Source organism: Chelon labrosus (genome assembly GCF_963514085.1).
Source record: "Chelon labrosus genome assembly, chromosome: 2".
NCBI classification, from domain to species: domain Eukaryota; kingdom Metazoa; phylum Chordata; class Actinopteri; order Mugiliformes; family Mugilidae; genus Chelon; species Chelon labrosus.
Window position 1 is genome coordinate 801,092 of NC_140338.1, and position 18,575 is coordinate 819,666.

An 18,575-nucleotide genomic window follows, 5' to 3' on the forward strand; every position below is an offset into this window, starting at 1 on the left:
CAAACATTAACACTGATGATGTTAATTAATTGAAAAGGACTTATTACACATGGTTTCTAATGAAGCTGACTTCTAGTTAAACAGTTTCTCAATAAAACACCGCAGAGTCTTCAGGAAGGTTTTGATGCCATGCTAAAGAAGATCTGTCAAACTGGATTATAAAACATAAAATGGTATATAATTCATAGACTTTGTCTGTATTTGGTACATTCGAATTATTATTTTACTCCACACAACAAAAGTGGTAATTATCTTATTTTGAAGATCTTTAACCGGAAGCGAGGCTACTTCATGTTGTGCTAACTTGACGGTGAAGTGGAGGCAGCTGGACAGAAACTTCCCCAGACATGGACCATTATTACATGATGACCCCGGGTCTGACAGGGGGGACGGAGGTCTAACTGTCCGTGTGAGGCTCCTCAAACACCGGACTGCTCATTTCACACGACCCGATCCGGTTTTTACAGCCTGCGTTAGCCTGCGGATGCTAACTTCAGCTACAGGCTAGAGCAGCCATATTAGCTAGCGACCAACTCGGACCACGGGACAAAGCTGACAGGAGACCAGCTGATTCTTGTTTTTGTTGTTAACTTCTCTTTATTCTGACATCGAGCGATGTGGAAAGTAACTTTACAGGCGTTCAGTGTTCTGCTGTTGGCCTGGTTCTTGGGGAACTTCGCTCTGGGCTGGTTTCAACAAAACGTGAAGCCTCAAACGCAGCACAGCGAGCATCACAACAGCCAGGACCAGGACCCGGACCCGGACCAGGACCAGGACCAGGACCAGAGCTGCTTCTGCCACGTAGGTCAACACTTCATCAGACTGTTTGTTTGTTTGTTTGTTTGTTTGTTTGTGGGGGTTCATCACTGTTTGTCTTTGTTTGTCAAGTTCTTCAGCGTGACGATGCGCCATCTGAAACCATTCAGGAAACATTCTAGTGTTTTCCGCTGTCATCTTTACTGACGTCACCACGTACGTTTACGCAAGCTAAACTCGTTTACTTCTTCTTCTACTGTTTTTAATGGCGGTTGGCAAAACAGACGCTCGTTTACTCCGTTTTAATAATGTTTTACTGTTCGATTAAAACATATAAATGTCAAATTACATACTACGTCACAAGGGTGCGACATAGTTTATGTGTATACATTTAAATATCTCTACATTTATGAAACTAATAATACTTGCTGCTGGTTCCTGAGCCGAGCTTTCATCCTTTTAAGCAGTTTGAGGTTTTAAAGTAAAACCGGAGGCGGTGAGAGTTCTACTAAACAGAATTAAACGTCTTTAACTTGGCGGCAGATTCTGAAATACATTTAAAAACGATGTTATTTTCCACTAGCGGGTAGAAAAGCGTGGTGTAGTCTGATTGGCTGAGGCACGGCTCCGTCTTGCGCGCTAAGTCATGGGAGTTGTAGTCTTTCTCGCCGCAGGAAACCATCGTTCCTAAGGGAACGCTACCCTGTCGAGTACTACAAACTCTGAGGAGCGGGTTTCAGAGGCGGGGCTTAAATCTGACAGCTGGTTGTTTGGAGGCGGGGCCTCGGCCGAGCATGGAGCAGTGGAGTTCAGTAATCTGGGATGAAGCTGAGTCCGCGGAGAAGCTGCGACTGAACTAAACCCGGGAGAAGTTTTAATTAGTTTTTAATTAGAGTTAAGACAGAAAGCTGAAGCTGTGGTCAGGATGCTGAGAGGAATCTGCCTCCTGCTGCCTTTCCTGTCCCCTGGAGGTCTGCTGCACACAGAGGTCAGCTGGTTGGTTTGTGTCATGTGTTTGTTTTTATTTTATTTTTATTACCTGCTGTTTATAAATGTCTGATAATAGATTAAAAAGCTGCTTTAAACCTCAGCAGTAGTATCTCGTTTGTGTTAGTTGTTACTGCTCAGTAGATGAACTGAGTGGTCTGGAGCTGGCACCATATGCTTGGTCACATTATCAGTCTGATCATTTAACTTTGGGCTTGTGTGAATAAAAATGACTTATTTAAGCTTTTAGAAAGTAAAACAAGTAAACAGGGCTCTGAGTGAATGTTCTTATCTATCATCTGAAAGCCACGTCGACGTTGTTCCTTAAAATACCAGCAATGCTTTTATTGTTCTGTGTTTTCAGGCCGTCGGTGGATTTCATTATTAAATATGTGAAATAGTCACAATAATAAATAGTTGTTGGTTAAACGCAGGTAAAACACTGATCTGACCGTAGTTTGTGTCTTTCTGAAACAAACATCAGAGCCACGTAGAACAGGATCAGACTCAGACTAACATCAGACTAACAGAGACCTAGATTCTTCTCTCCTAGATTCCTAAAAGTTAATTTTCTGGTTCTTCTTCGACGGCGGCAGACTGAAAGGTGCTCTGCTTTGATCTGGACAAAGAAAGAGTTTTGTAGATATGTCAGGAAATGATTTGTTAACCAAAAACTAATCTGATATTTGAGAACCCATCCAGTTAAATCAGGTGTTTACAGAGGGCTGAGGCTACAGAGCTGCTGCTTTAAAGTTAACAACAACAGAACAATCAGAAGCCGCCTCGCTGCAATCTGGTCCGTTTACTTTGTGGTCGACTCGTCAGCTCAAACACATGTTTGTTTGTTTGCACATGTCAGCAGCTGGTGGTGTACAGTCGGCCGTCTGGTTCTGTGTGACCTGTCGGGGTTCAGGTGACGGCGCTCTGGGCGTCCCGTCACAGCGTCCCGTCACAGCGCTGGCACATTCATTATGTATGAAGGTGCAGGAACCTGAGTGGTGGTTGGTCTGTGTGACGGCCTCCTGCTGTGAAAGCCAGACAGGCGGAGCAGGTGGAGCAGGTGGAGCAGTGACCGGTTATTTAATGTCTGTCCAACCTTAATCGCGCTCGTCAACGAGGACATAAGAGCCGGTATTAATTTGTCCACATATTAAAAACATGAAGGTCTGTTATCTACACGCTTTAATGTTGTTATAACAAAATATATGGACATTTTAATTAACGTCTTGTTTTATTATATTTTCTATTCATTATCTTTTTATTCCACAGTCAACAGCAGCAGTTACAGGTGCTTCAGGTTCACAGGGTCCTGACTTGATTCAGTATCGAGCTGCAGGACGAGTCTGTTTGCTATGATATAATTATTCTTAAGCTTTTTAGTCGTTGGATAAGTTGTGACTCTTTTGTTTTTATTTGCTCTGCTTCAGCTCACCGGAGTCCTGGACGACTGCTTCTGTGACGTTGAAAGCATCGATGTGTTCAACAACTTCAAGATTTACCCTCGCCTCAAGAAGCTCACAGAGAGAGACTACTTCAGATACTACAGGGTAAGAGCTGTAGTAGCGCTGAGTAGCGCTGATGACTCCCTTCAGAGATATTTACGTTACTGAACTGTTTTGTTGCGTTATGAAAGAAATTTTAATAAAACTGATGTTGTTGTATTTCTACAATATTCTGCCTCTAGTTGGATGAAGATAAACGTACGTGAGGATGCAGGACACGTCTAGTGTATTTAAAATATGTACATTAGCAAAGAACACAATGAAGATGTGAAACTAGACGTTGAATATAGTAGAAATATTGGTTTTAAAAACATTTGGTATTGACTTGAAGCGGGTGGCAGTAACCAGCCTTAGCAGCATGTTGTGTTGTTAAAGTTATGGTCTGAGATTAGTCTGGAGCCAAAACTGTAATCAACATGTGGCTAATGATGGCAGCTATCTGATCAGTGGTGCCGAAGATTGATCGAGAACGAAACCAGATGTCTAAAATTAAATGGAGATGTCAATTCAAAGTGTGATTATCTTTTTCTCTTGTTGTTTTCTATAAAGTAGAAGTTCACTGTAGTTGGAGCACAACCATCTGTAGAGTTTGATAGAGTTAAAAGACTCTGTTGGTGTTTATGTCAAGAGAAAGACACGACTCACTCCTTATTATTTCAAACATGAAACATGAAACCGAGCGGTGTTTCCTGTTCCTCAAAAGCTGAGTTGGTTGAGCGTGACACAAGCTCTCAGATTAACCAGGCAGCAGTCTGTTTGTTTAACTCTACTCACTCACCATGCAGTTAAAACTGTGGACCAGCTGAAGAAGACAATTAAAACTATGTGGACCAGCTGAAGAAGACAGTTAAAACTATGTGGACCAGCTGAAGAAGACAGTTAAAACTATGTGGACCAGCTGAAGAAGACAATTAAAACTATGTGGACCAGCTGAAGAAGACAGTTAAAACTATGTGGACCAGCTGAAGAAGACAATTAAAACTATGTGGACCAGCTGAAGAAGACAGTTAAAACTATGTGGACCAGCTGAAGAAGACAATTAAAACTATGTGGACCAGCTGAAGAAGACAGTTAAAACTATGTGGACCAGCTGAAGAAGACAGTTAAAACTATGTGGACCAGCTGAAGAAGACAATTAAAACTATGTGGACCAGCTGAAGAAGACAATTAAAACTATGTGGACCAGCTGAAGAAGACAGTTAAAACTATGTGGACCAGCTGAAGAAGACAAAAAGACAAATGTTCATGTTGTGAACTATGGTGCAGCTTAACTTGAATGTTCTGCATAAAAGTTACTCAGAACATCAGGAAGTTTTCACACGAGTCATGAAACAGTTTTGTTTATTTATTTTTCATCATGTGTTCATATCATGTCCTCCTTGTGTCCAGTATCTGCTGTGACCTCCTTGTCACTAAATGTTTCTGGTAACAGCTGATCAGTGGTCTACAGCAGCTTGGAGGAATTTTAGCCCATTCCTCAGAACAGAACCACTTCAGTTCTGAGATGTTGGTGGGTTTCCTCACATCAGCTGCTTGCTTCAGGTCCTTCCACAACATCTGTTCCTTTAGCTGCTTAGAAGTTCCCCTGGGTTCCTTTGGGACCTCTCAGACTATTATGGAGTGATCTTTGTTGGTGGACCACTCCTGTGGAGGGGAACAGTCGTCTTCAATCTGTCTGACTGTGGATTATTTGTGGGTTCCAAACTCTTTAGAGATGGTTCTGGAACCTTTTCCAGCCTGATGAGCAACAACAACTCTTTCTCTGAGCTCCTCAGAAAGCTCCTTTTAAGCATCACTGTAAATATATATTCAATGAGGACAAGATTAGGTTCCTAATAAAACGTCACACTACTTTAATACATTCATCTTCTACTCCAGGTCAACCTGAAGCGACCGTGTCCTTTCTGGCCTGATGATGGACACTGCTCCATCAAAGACTGCCATGTGGAACCATGCCCAGAGGTCAGAGGTCAACCACACTCACACCTGCATTATAAAGCCAGAGCCTCAACACATTTCATTGTGAAATTAACTGTATTTCTGCCTGAATGAAGCTCATACAGGTCACACATTAACAGTCTGATCTTTGTTTCGTTCTACAGAGTAAGATCCCTGTTGGCATCAAGTCTGGGAACTACAACAAGGTGAGATTATCTGACACAGCACAAATCAAATGGAGGGTTTCTTTCAGTCAAAGTTAATGTAGTGTGGAGAGGGTAGCTGGTACCTTGTCTTCTCCTAGAGTTGGTCTCCTGTAGCTTCCTAAAGTCTGTCCTTGTCTTCCTTGTCTTCTCCTAGAGTTGGTCTCCTGTAGCTTCCTAAAGTCTGTCCTTGTCTTCCTTGTCTTCTCCTAGAGTTGGTCTCCTGTAGCTTCCTGAAGTCTGTCCTTGTCTTCCTTGTCTTCTCCTAGAGTTGGTCTCCTGTAGCTTCCTAAAGTCTGTCCTTGTCTTCCTTGTCTTCTCCTAAAGTTGGTCTCCTGTGTCTTCCTAAAGTCTGTCCTTGTCTTCCTTGTCTTCTCCTAGAGTTGGTCTCCTGTAGCTTCCTGAAGTCTGTCCTTGTCTTCCTTGTCTTCTCCTAGAGTTGGTCTCCTGTAGCTTCCTAAAGTCTGTCCTTGTCTTCCTTGTCTTCTCCTAGAGTTGGTCTCCTGTAGCTTCCTAAAGTCTGTCCTTGTCTTCCTTGTCTTCTCCTAGAGTTGGTCTCCTGTAGCTTCCTAAAGTCTGTCCTTGTCTTCCTTGTCTTCTCCTAGAGTTGGTCTCCTGTGTCGTCCTAAAGTCTGTCCTTGTCTTCCTTGTCTTCTCCTAGAGTGGACTGGATTCAGTCCAATAAATCTTTCAGTCAAAGTTAATGTAGTGTGGAGAGGGTAGCTGGTACCTTGTGTTCTCTACTCCAGAAATGTTCTGGTCATCCAACGCTGCCATAAACTCCCTAACCCTCTCTGGAAGATGTTTCTCCTTGACGCTGTCTCCAGGAAACTTTTCTCTTCTTTTAAACGTTCAGTGTTTGTTGTTGTTGTTTGGGTGCAGCCTTTGACTGAGTGGACTCCATGGATTCTGTTTAGATGATCAACTACTACCACCTCACCACACATCCACATTACACTAGTGACTGACTAACAGAGGACGACCTTCATGGTAGAACCAGGGTTCTGGTTCTTCTTCTACTACTTTAGTTTCTAGCTCTGACACTAAAGCTTTGACTCTACAGGGACACGTTTCGTTTCAGAAATGCCTCAATCAGCCCAGATACCGACTGGGACGTCCCTGTATTATAGCGTATCATAGAATAGGTTCTCATAGAGAGTCTTCACTTTCCTCTTAATAATAATAATAATATCTGTATCAGTGGTTGAACCACCGGCTAATCTTGGTGCTTTTATGGAGTTGAGGAGCAGCTGTGTCTGTCCTGACACTTTCCACCTCTTCAGCAGCCTCAGTAATGTACAAACACACACAGGCTAAACCCTCAGACCACTCGTCTTATCTGCTCTGATAGTTTCCATGTGTTTGCCAGGTCTGGATGTTTGCTCTGTAATGAACCACAAGTGTTTGGACATCTGCTCTGGTCTCAGTCAAGGTCAAATGTGTTGTCACTGATTGTCAGCAGTTACTGAGTTAAAGGAAACCTGAACATGTTCCACCTCAGCATTCAGACGACATACGTAAGCCCTGACCAGCATTCAGACGACATACGTAACCCCTGACCAGCATTCAGACGACATACGTAACCCCTGACCAGCATTCAGACGACATACGTAACCCCTGACCAGCATTCAGACGACATACGTAACCCCTGACCAGCATTCAGACGACATACGTAACCCCTGACCAGCATTCAGACGACATACGTAACCCCTGACCAGCATTCAGACGACATACGTAACCCCTGACCAGCCCATGTGAAGACTGACAGGTTAATCATTTGGATTAAAGTGATGCTGTTGTCTCACCAAGGCTTCAGTCAGCCTGGAGTAACGGCATCAAGATGAAATTCAAATGTTTTTAAGGTGTGTTCCTTTGGTTTATATTGTCAACTATAGGATGGAGCAACATGCTGCAGTTAGATAGAGTTTGATTCTGGAGGAGTCACTGCTTGGTGTTTATAAAGAGTCTCATCTAGGAGACTCTGGTGTTGAATGTGAAGTAGTTTAAGTTATAATTACAGTTTTACGCCTCGTTCACACCTAGCATTAAACTGCGTCTCTAGCTTTAACGCTCCGTATGCAAATGACCACCGGCATCATCGGGGGCGCGGCAGAATATTTTAACAGCAGCTGTAGCTACGGGGTCTCTGCTGCTGTTTCACAACCAAGAACCGTCAAGAACCGTACTGCTTTGTGTCTGCGTCATGACGGTATTATTTATTGATCTTAGTCCTGACATTAGTTATTTTAGAGCCCTGCACTAAACTCAGATTATAATTTGGAAGCTTCCATATAAACCGTGATCTGAAGAGAAATGAAGACACCAGTTAATGAGGAAATACACTGAACTCCACCCGACTCCTTTGACACCAACATGATCACACTCCTGTGCTCATATTTAATAACTTCATTGGTTAGTTGACACGGCGGCACGGTGACGTTGAGCCGGTGGTCTTTAATGACCCAGGACACATTGTGCTCAGAGACCAGATCTCTCACATGCGTCCTGGTTGTGTTCACACCTGTACCTGGCCGCCGTCTCTTCATAGCTCTGATACAGCAGTAGGTAGTGACCTGTTAGATTCAGCAGCTGTTATAATATTCTACCACGTCTCAAAAGATGTTGATGTCTGTGTCTACAGAGCAACGTATCGAGGGCTGGCCTCAGACGCAGGTGAAGACATGGACACTAATGATGCATGTTAAATCCAGGTCTCAGCTGGGCCTCACTGATTGGACCCTGAATGCATCGTTAGTGTCTTGGGTGTGTTCACTCCTGTTCTCCAGGCGGGTCTCTTGTTCCTTCTAAATGAGGGAACGCTGCAGATCACAAGTCACTGAAGTTTATTTAAACTCTGACTGGAGACCTTCACATGATTATTGTGACTTTCTAATGAACCCGTCTTCCTCTCTGTGTTCAGTACTCCCAAGCAGCCAACACAGTGTCGGACATGACGGAGTGTGAACAGGCCAAAGAGCTGGGCGCCATCAACAGCACCCTGAGGTGAGACCACAGTCGTCCTCCTGTCTCCTGTCTCACTCTGAGCTGCAACGTTTTCTAAATGCAAAGCAACTTCATTTGACTTCACAAACAGGTCAAACATTTACCAGCCTCTGACTGACTGGCTGCTGCTGGTAACCAGACCAAACCCAATGCTGTCACCGAGATTATGTCACGGAAAAGAAACGATAAAAGTTTAAAATAGTACAAGTTAGATGATGTGGGATCAACGGAGGCGAAGCTGGATATTAGAAACCTGCTCAACTTGAAAATCTACAAATGATCTCAGGGTGGAAAAACTGGAAATAAAAACTGGTGTCATGACTTTCATTCACATTCTCTTAGTATTTTTTAGACATGTCTAGATCAACGCAGCTCCACGTCCTGACGCTCGTATCCCAGGGATACGGGCGCCGCCATCTTTTGAATTTGGACTCAGAGTCTGAGAGTCAGAGTTCTTATTTATTTATTTATTTATTTATTCCCTCGCTGCATTAGACTTCTCTGTGTAAACGATTCCAGATCATCTAAGTCATGTGGTATTTGAAGGTCTGCGATTCAGTGTCTCTGGGATCTTAATGATTTCTAAATATTCGTTTCCTCTCTCTCCTGCTGTGCTCTCATGTGTCTGATGTGTTAAGTTTAAATGATTTCTTTTTACAGTCACCAGAGTAAAGAGGCGTTCGCTGACTGGGCGAGACACGACGACGCTCAGGATCACTTCTGTGAGCTGGACGGTGAGGATCTGTGTTTGTTCTGACTCTAACTTTAATCCACATTCTAACTGTCTAAGTGTCCTCCAGTGACCTTCCTTTGACGTAGGTGGGTCTTGATCCGCTGACAGAGACGAGTTCATTTAGTTGTCTTCATTAGTTCATGGACTGTGTGTTGGTTTCAGATGAGACGTCTCCAGACTCAGAGTACGTGGATCTGCTGCTGAATCCGGAGCGATTCACAGGATATAAGGGTCCTTCAGCCTGGAGAGTCTGGAACAGCATCTACGAGGAAAACTGCTTCAAGTGAGATGAAGATCATTTGCCTACACCTCACGCCTCGGTCACATTGGTTCTACACCACAACATTTAAGCATTACTGCAAAATTACAGTTCACTAGTGGTTGTACAGATGAGTGCTCTGGTCGTTTTGTGGACTTCTGCTGAACCATGAAGCTTTAAGCATCATATGGACTATTCAGTTCAATCAGTTGTATTTATATCGCATCAATAACAATATGAATTATATCAAGACAAGACAAAAAACGTCCTGAAACCTCCAGAGCAACGGACACACAGCAGTTAACATGTTATAGAGTAGTGGCACAGAACTGGATGACTGGTAGTAGAGAATGAATTAGATAAAAGATTAGAGGACAAGAAATGAGAGGACAGGAGCTCAGTGCCAGAGAGAAGAAAGAAGAGGACATGTCCTCAGGGCATCGTCCCCCAGCAGCCTAGGCCTATAGCAGCATAACTAAGGGATGGTTTAGTCCAGCCCTAACTATAAGCCTGATCAAAAAGGAAAGTCTTAAGCCTGACCTTAAAAATAGAGAGAGTGTCTGCCTCCTGAACCCAAACTGGGAGCTGGTTCCACAGGAGAGGAGCCTGATATAGTGTAATATAGCAGCGTAATATAATCTGTCAGTTCATTTCTATTGACACCAACAGTTCATTGATGTTGTTTATGTGTCGTCAGACCCAGATCAGTGTACCGACCTCTGAACCCCTTGGCTCCAAGCAGAGGTGAGTCGTTTATTGTTTAACTTGATTTAAACAGATTTAAAGTACATTCAGTCACTGACATGAGCAGCTTCTTGTTTAATTGAGTCTAAAGACAGAATGATTCTACTGCTGCGTCTCTATTAATAGAACACATCTAACAGTTTCATTCTCTCTCTCTGTCGCTGTGTGTTCAGGAGACGATGATGGTGAGTTAAATTAACCTGGTTTCACTTTCACTGAGTTTTAACTGTGTGAATAAAATAACTGAGACAGTGTGTGTTGTTTCAGGAGAAGGTTTCTACACCTGGCTGGAAGGTGAGCTCTACTTCCTGTTTCCTGGTTTCTCTCTGACGTGTTGTATGAACAACTGTTGCTTCCTGGATTTTACTCTGAAAAGGGAACTGAGACACATTTGACTTTTATCTGGACGCTTGAAGAACAGCAGAAACATTATTTGTTTCCCGCTTCAGTAAATTTAAAAGCCAGCGTTCATCGTGTGAATACTTCTGCTCAACCACTAACGTTGAGTTAATTATAACTAATGAGTTGAGACCTCAGGTAGTGAAACTAGTGACGGATGCGTCGTATGTTCAGGGTTGGCTCTTTATTCTTGTTCATTGTAACATGTACAGCTAAATTAAGTGCAGTCCATTCAGTGTAATAAAATAAAAGTTAATAAATAAAATGAAAGTATATTTGTGTTAACAGCCTTTAATCCCTCAATAATAATCAAACTGTAAACGTCATGGATGAGAGGGAAACAGGTTCAATAGGATTAAAGTTTTAGATTAGATCAGTTAAACTAACAAACATAGAGTCTAATGAATGGTTATGAAGACACACATGACTTGTTTTGTGTAGATCTTAGACAAGAAAACAGTCGTTCATGGTTTCTATGTAGAAAACTGCTGAAATGTCAGAGTTACTATGAACTCCTAAAACAGTTCATTGTCCATAACTCTAATCATCAATGAGATATCTCTGAAACACCTTCACCTCCAGAGGTCAAAGTAAATGTGGCCTCGCGACACACAGGTTTTAACAAACTGTGACTACATGTCATACTAATGTCTGCTAGAATAATCAGAACCTCGACTCTTTGTGTCCAGGTTTGTGTTTGGAGAAGAGAGTGTTCTACCGACTCATCTCAGGCCTCCACAGCAGCATCAACATCCACCTGTGTGCCGAGTACCTGCTGGACGGTACGACTACGACCCTCACGCTTCATCTAACACATGTGACACTGACGTTCTCTAGAGGGGTACCACTGGGGATCTGTGCCCTACTGTGAACAATATAAACACATTTTTACCTGAAACAAAGTGATGGTTGTGTGTTTCATGCAGTGAAGTGTTGCTGTCTGTGTTTACCTCCTCAGAGAGTTGGGGCCGTCCCGTGTGGGGACCAAACATCCAGGAGTTTCGTCAGCGCTTCGATACGGCCGAGACGAAGGGCGAGGGCACCCGGCGGCTGAAGAACCTCTACTTCCTGTACCTGATCGAGCTGCGTGCGCTCTACAAAGTGGCTCCGTACTTTGAACGAGCCTTCGTCAACCTGTACACTGGAAACTCTCAGGAGGACGGAGACACCAAGGACCTGCTGCTGCAGATCTTCAATGAAATCAGGTAAGAAGTTGGTTGGTTGCACTGACCTGGTAAGATTTAGGCCTCTGGCTTTAGAGATAACATGACATCAGCAGAGTTACACTCAAGTCCTGAAAGCAGAGTAGAGTTCACTGGTAGAATTCAGAATTCATTGGTCCATCAGTGATGACAAGCCGTCCTGGTCCAGATGCAGCAGAACAGGCCCAAACCAGGACATTAGCACCCCCATGTTTGATGGAGGGATGAGGTTCTGATGCTGGAATGATGCAGTGTTGTTCTGTTTTAATACTCAACGTCTCAACGTCTCTTTTTGTCTTTCAGAAATTTCCCGATGCACTTTGATGAGAAGTCCATGTTTGCTGGAAACAAGATCGAGGCAAAAACATTGAAGGTAAAACCAAGAGCTACAATAGTGAGTTCTTCATGCACTGATCTATTTTATATGAATATAAAGATAAATATCTCTGTGTTGTTTTCTCAATCAGGAAGAATTCCGTCTGCATTTTAAAAACATCTCCAGGATCATGGACTGTGTCGGCTGCAGTAAATGTCGACTGTGGGGAAAACTACAAGTGAGTCGGTCCACGGTGTCTGTGTTCATGTAGCCAGGGCAGAGAGAAGGATGTTTATTTATTAAAACGAGCTAAAGGCCTCACAGCTACATGTGCACTGATCAGAGGTGACGTTGAAGTGAACAGCTGGTATAAAGTAGCCGTATATATATAATACTGTGATGTGTTATAGTACATGAGGTGTCAGTGCTGTGTGTCTGGATGAAGATCGTGTCAGAGTCGTCAGATTGACCTTGTGCTTGTCGTCGTGTGCAGACCCAGGGTTTAGGAACAGCTCTGAAGATCCTCTTCTCTGAGAAGGAGATCCAGAACCTCCCTCACCACAGCCCGTCTAAAGGCTTCCAGCTCACTCGGCAGGAGATCGTGGCCTTTGTCAACGGCTTCGGCAGGTACGCTCAGCGCGAGGCTATGACCACGTTACAGCTGCACGGGAGCAGACTCTGATCATCTGATGAATTCATTCTAGAGATCAAACCTAAACACACACACACAGACAGACCAGCTGTTTATTCTAACCTCTGACTGTTTAACTGGTTTTATTACATCTGGACGTCTGACTGCTTCTCACTGACTAGAATATCAACAGTTTACTGGTTCATTTAACCTTATAACTAGTAACACCATCACTAACGCTGAGTACATTTCACCTGATTTAATAACCCAGTAAAAAATACTCTTCATCAGAATATATTGAAGTACAACAGTACATAGTAAACTGAAGTACTGTCCTTTTATTATCAACTATAAAATGTCTGATAAAACAGTAAAAGGTGTCTCAGTGGGGCTCAAATAAAATTCATTAAATAAACAAATAATGGAGCTAGAACTCGTTCCTGGGACACGTGAGACATGTCCAGTCAAGACACAGTCTTCCTGCATCACTGACAACCGTGGGACAGACACAGATATATGACAGCAACTCAGACGGCAACTCAGACTCAGACAGCAACTCAACCAGAATCAGGCTACGTCAGTGTTCTAGGTTAATGGTTCTCTGGTCCTCAGTTCATTGTTCTGTTCTCGTTCTCTTCCAGGTTGTCTACCAGTATATATCAGCTCCATCATTTCCGCCAGCTGTTGAAGGACCACAGGTAACGAGAGGTAACGCTACACCTGGCCTGTAGGCGGAGCCAGCCCACAGGACACTGTAACGGCCTAGTTCTCGCCCACATGACTTAGAGGGGGGGGGTTCTTTTCCATGGACTTTGGGATCAGCAGAACCTAGCAGCACCATACCCCCCCCTCCCGTCTTCGTCCCTGTCCCATGATATAGTCCCCCCCTCTTTAAACCCTCCTCCTCCTCCTCCAGATGGTGGAACGTGAATTCTTCTTTCTTCTTCTCTCAAAGCTTCTCTCATGTTTTTCCTCAGCTGTTCATCTAGTCGGCCAGTGACAGACTTTGAGCTTTATTCATTAAAATATGTTTTTTTTGTCCTGTGTGATGAGAAGGCAGGACAGTGACCTGTGGCCTGTGGCCTCTAGCCTGTGGCCTGTGGCCTGTGGCCTGTGGCCTGTAGTGAAGGAAGCTGAACAGAACAAAACCCTTGAGACGAGCTGAGGGTGTGTTGACGTCTGGACGTGAAGCTGATCCTTCGTCAGACCTCATCCTCTTCTCAACATCACCACCTTTTTGATTTTGCACTTTTCACGCGTCACATTTAAAACCTTTGTGGCTCTTCTCTAAGGATCTCTATAGACTCTGTCCCGAGGAAGGACTCGGTCAGGACAGACCTCATTTGTCCAGATACAGGACGTGGCTGCCTGTTTAGTGTTTAGTTTCCTCTGCTGTTGTTTTCAGGCAGGTTTCTAGTTTAGAGTCTGAGGATCTGGACCAATCTGCTCACGTTTCCCACCTCAGGCCTAATTTAAGTTGAGCCGCCGGAAAAAGGTTGTGTCTGTGTGTTTGTGTTTGTGTGTTTGTGTTTGTGTTTGTGTGCAGATGGATGAGGTATCGCCGTATGTTTTGCAAACTTCTGTAGTGTTTAATTTCCAGTCTGCTGCCTGACCAGTGAAATGAGGCAGAGCTGCTTCTTTAAATCAGTTCTATCTGGTCACATGTGGTCGATGTGTTGATTCACAGGCTGTAGAGTAGCTACTGATTCTAGCTGCTGCCGCTGATTCATTGAGTGTCCTGTCTCAGATGGACTGAGCCGTTAGCATCATGCTCTCTAACTAGAACTAGTTTTCTAGTTTTCCTGATATAAAGATCTTGATCAGATGTAATCCATCTCATCTCACTACCAACTAGAGTCTGAGACTCTGAAGCACAGACATCCTAACAGATCTATGTCCTCTTTAAGGCGTCGTCTCAAAACCACTGCAGGTAACAAAAGTTGAACTTGAAATACTGAAACCCTGACTCCTCCTCCTTTGTGTCTGTTGTTTTAATGTTTAACTGTTAATGTGCTCATATGCTTCAGAGCTAACAGATAATAATGTCCTGTGTGGACTGAGGCAGAGCTGCTCTTTACATCAGTCCTAAAGTCACATCGTATGTCGTCTTTAACGTCTCGTCTAGCGCCAACGCTGAGACGTAACCTTCCCTTCCTCCTCCTGGATCAGACCTGACCCGTCTCGATATAAACGTGGTCTACTGCTCTAATGAATCTGAAATGAGTTGAGTTGAGGCTTTATAAATAGTCAGGGGGACAGGAAGACAACATGGGACTCACTGGAGGAGGACATGTCTTCAACACGAAGAGAAATCAGAGACAGTTGAAAGTCTGATGGGAACCATGAGAGGAGGCTGGAACAGTGTGTGTGTGTGTGTGTGTGTGTGTGTGTGTGTGTGTGTGTGTGTGTGTGTGTGTGTGTGTGTGTGTGTGTGTGTGTGTGTGTGTGTGTGTGTGTGTGTGTGTGTGTGTGTGTGTGTGTGTGTGTGTGTGTGTGTGTGTGTGTGTGTGTGTGTGTGGATCAACAGTTGCAGCTATAAAGTTGTCGTCCTCGATGATAACCCTGAGAGCGGCAGCAGATCGTTGCTGTGTTGTTTCCGTCTGACAGCGCTGCCTACTTTGTCGTTTTGTTTTGCTTCAGCCACGTTGTCTTAAAGTTCCTCACATGGGACGGTTGTTGTTGAGCTGAGGCCTCGGTGCAGGACGAGAGCATCTGCTTCTAAGGATGGAGATTATTTATTTACAGCCACACATGGTGGACACGGACCATGATGCACCATTGAACATATTCAGTTAATATAAAGCCGTACCTGTTAGAGTGTTACTGTTGAATCAGTGATGCTCAGACGTTCACCTTCAGTTTAGATCTAGACATGAGATTTACTGACTAGACTTAAATCTCTGTTCCTTGCACCTGCTTTATTTTATTTTTATATAAACAAAAGTGAATGTAAGTATTTAGTAGGAGTAGACGGTTTAAATGAATTTCCTACAAACATTTCTGTTACGATCAGAAAACAGCAACATGAGACAAGCAAAGGACACAGATCAGTGTTAGGTCTGAGCATAGACTGTATATAAATATGGACTCACGTAGCCAGAGTCTGATCAGTACGGTCTGAGGGCGGAGCCACGTGGAGCCGTGATATTGATGCCCCGCCCACACTTCCTCCAGACTCACTCATGTTTTAGTTTCATTAATACTACGCTCTGCTCTACCTCCACCTGTTACAAGGAGAGGATGGATTAGACACTGGACTGATTTTATTTTATGTGTTACAGCTCTCATGGTCCCATAGCACTGCTTTACGGAGCAGTTGGCATGGCAACTGGTAGTCACCATTATGTCACATCCTGTTTCTGTAGCATCAAATAATGAACTAAAATGGAAATTAAACAAAAAATTGACGTCAATATTATATTAATGACCTAAAATGATAGAAACCATCCTTGGAAAAAAATATTTGACATGTATTTTAGTTTGGTCCAAGTCCCGCCCCCTAACATGGAGGGGGTGGAGCTTATGACCTATACTGCAGCCAGACACCAGGGGGAGCTCTACTTGACTTGTCTTCACTGTAGAGGAGCTGTTCCGTATTTATACAGTCTATGGTTTGGATCCATCGTTAGAATAAACGACACATTATGAAGCATTTTCTAAATTAAACATGGTTTGATCTGGTCGGCTGTAACAGGCGTGTAGCAGGCTAACCCCAGTAAATGCTCCTAAAACCAGTCAGAACTAATAATAGGAACGTTTTCTTTAACCTAACAGTCCGGTCGTGGTCGTCTGTGTCTGTTGATACTAAGCCGGCTGAGACCCTGAGTCGTTTGTGGACGCAGTGGACCAAAGATTTTTAAGTTGCCTTCATTTTATTTTAATTTTATATGTTTGTTTTAAGGGAAGGGAGTGTTGGGGGGCTAAGCTAAGCTAACATAGAATAATAACACAGCATCTCTTTAGAAACTCCCCGTCGCTGTAACACATAGAACAGATAGAACGATCCTCCCTGTAGCTGCTCCAGACCCAAGTATCTGCTTGTGGTTTTCATCACGTCTGATTTCAGTGTTTTCAATTTAATTTTGTATTATTTCATCTGGTTCATGTTTCTGGTTTGGAAGAAATTTAATAAATTAAATAAATGCAAATTCAAACCAAGGAAACTGTAAAACTAACTCACCTTTAAAAATAAATACATTTGAGAAGAGTTAAAGGTTTTATTAGTCTGTGGAACAACTGGAAAATAACATTTCATTTCAACAATAATGGATTGTTTGGTTTTAATCTCAGTTTTAATTTATTTCCGCGTCGCCTTCGTACGGTGCGTTTGTTGAAACTAAATCTAAACTATTTTCTGTTTCTTTGTGTGAGAGATGTGTTCATGCTTTCCTTTCCAGCCTTGCATGCCCCCCAACCCCCAAACCCCCCGAAGGTGGACTCCTTTAGCCTTAAAACTAAACCGACCATTTTTGAAAAGAAAACACAAGAAATAAAAATAAAAAGGGGAACCTGCCTCAGATCTTCCCGCTGCTGTAGCGTCTGTAAAAGGCAGCAGAGGTTGAAGGTTTATGTTTGTTTCTGTTTCTGAGCGTATACCACAGCTGCACCGTGTTTTTGTTCATTATATTTATTTGAAAAGAGGAATAAATATATCTGGAAATCACCCAAAACACTGCTTGTCATTTTATTCTTTTTTTATTTTTCATTTTATTTTAGTCACAAACACAAATAAGCTCAACAACAAACTCCATGATCTCACTGAGACACTGCCGCTGTACAAATAACAATAGAAAAACCAGCTTCTATTAGAAAGTTAGAGCGTTGTTTCTCCTCCACAGGGTCTGGAGGAAAGAAATGTCAAAGTTGTCAAACAAACAAACTTTAACTCAACAGACGAATCTTAATTCTCATTTAAAGTCATTACATGGAAATAAAGGCCTAAAGCTTCGGGACGTCGCTTCATAACAACCCCTAAATGTGTTTATTCATTCAACAAGACGTCAGTGAGAGGAAGCTAGATAACACAGACAGTGACCAGAGGTCTGATATTTACAGGCTAGTGATTATTAACGGAGCTCACGTCTTTACAGGCTGAACAGTTTCATCTCACAGAGTCATGAAATAATAAAAAACATAACGGACCTGAGGAGTTCTTCAAGGATTAATCAGCCTCCATGATTCATATAGCTCCATCGTTTGTATTTTAGATGTTCTGCTGTTGTTCTCTTTCTGAACTAAGAGTTGCTTCGATTAAAGAACAGAAGTGTTTCAGATTTGACCACCGGAGTAATCCTCTGTGAAAAACTCCTCAGACGTTAAAGGAACATTCATGACAACATCGTCTCTGTGGTGTAGCTCTAAGGAACATGAGGTTCTCTGAGGCAGGGTTCCTCCACACTGATGACTGATGATCTGCTTTAAACAGAATTATATGTTTTAACTGAGGTAAACTTGAGTCGTGATAACTTCAATCCTTTCACTTCTCATCTGTGACTGTCACTCAGGTTCCTGCTTTTTAACCTCTTGTATAAGTTGAGTCTAAACCCAAACTAGATGAATGAGTGAAAAAATACAGTGACAACATTTTATCGTGGCTGACCTCAGGGTGGTGCTTGTGTTTCATTTTAAAAAATGTCCAAAATACATTAAATTCTTTTATACAAGAATATTTACAGGGAGGACTCGGCTGTTCTTCCTCCTGACCAGCACAGGGTCTGTTCTTTAATGCTCGTATATTTACAGGAGTCGTGTTTTGCAGCCACCATCTTTTCTCAGGACAGTTATGAAACTTTAAGACAAAACCAGGAATCAGCTGATCTCTGAATCCAGTTTTATGACGTATAACATGAAGGTTGGTCAAAATTAAGCTTGTCAGTGTCAGTTTGACTAAATGGAATAATTA

General features: G+C 42.9%; 1 protein-coding gene and 1 pseudogene across 2 annotated transcripts in view; both read left to right on the plus strand.

Moving 5' to 3' along the window:
• On the plus strand, window positions 1-17,931 carry ero1b (endoplasmic reticulum oxidoreductase 1 beta). Its single transcript, XM_084560644.1, has 16 exons — window positions 1-801; window positions 3,171-3,290; window positions 5,124-5,207; window positions 5,348-5,389; window positions 8,307-8,389; window positions 9,050-9,123; window positions 9,285-9,405; window positions 10,079-10,125; window positions 10,299-10,310; window positions 10,393-10,419; window positions 11,214-11,306; window positions 11,483-11,729; window positions 12,030-12,099; window positions 12,194-12,280; window positions 12,536-12,669; window positions 13,315-17,931. Exons 1-16 carry the CDS (start codon window positions 616-618, stop codon window positions 13,373-13,375), a joined length of 1,488 nt encoding a protein of 495 aa, XP_084416770.1. The 5' UTR covers window positions 1-615; the 3' UTR covers window positions 13,376-17,931.
• The window catches only part of LOC311499420 (protein NLRC3-like), a 235,836-nt pseudogene that overhangs the window by 126,977 nt on the left and 90,284 nt on the right, over window positions 1-18,575 (plus strand). The window lies entirely within an intron of this gene.

What these genes read in the sequence shown, in the direction of transcription:
- ero1b (XM_084560644.1), top strand. Translation starts at nt 616, where the DNA reads ATGTGGAAAGTAACTTTACAGGCGTTCAGTGTTCTGCTGTTGGCCTGG. An exon ending in ATGTGGAACCATGCCCAGAG is followed by an intron (nt 5,208 to 5,347) that starts GTCAGAGGTCAA and finishes TTCGTTCTACAG; the next exon opens with AGTAAGATCCCTGTTGGCAT. An exon ending in CAGATCTTCAATGAAATCAG is followed by an intron (nt 11,730 to 12,029) that starts GTAAGAAGTTGG and finishes TTTGTCTTTCAG; the next exon opens with AAATTTCCCGATGCACTTTG.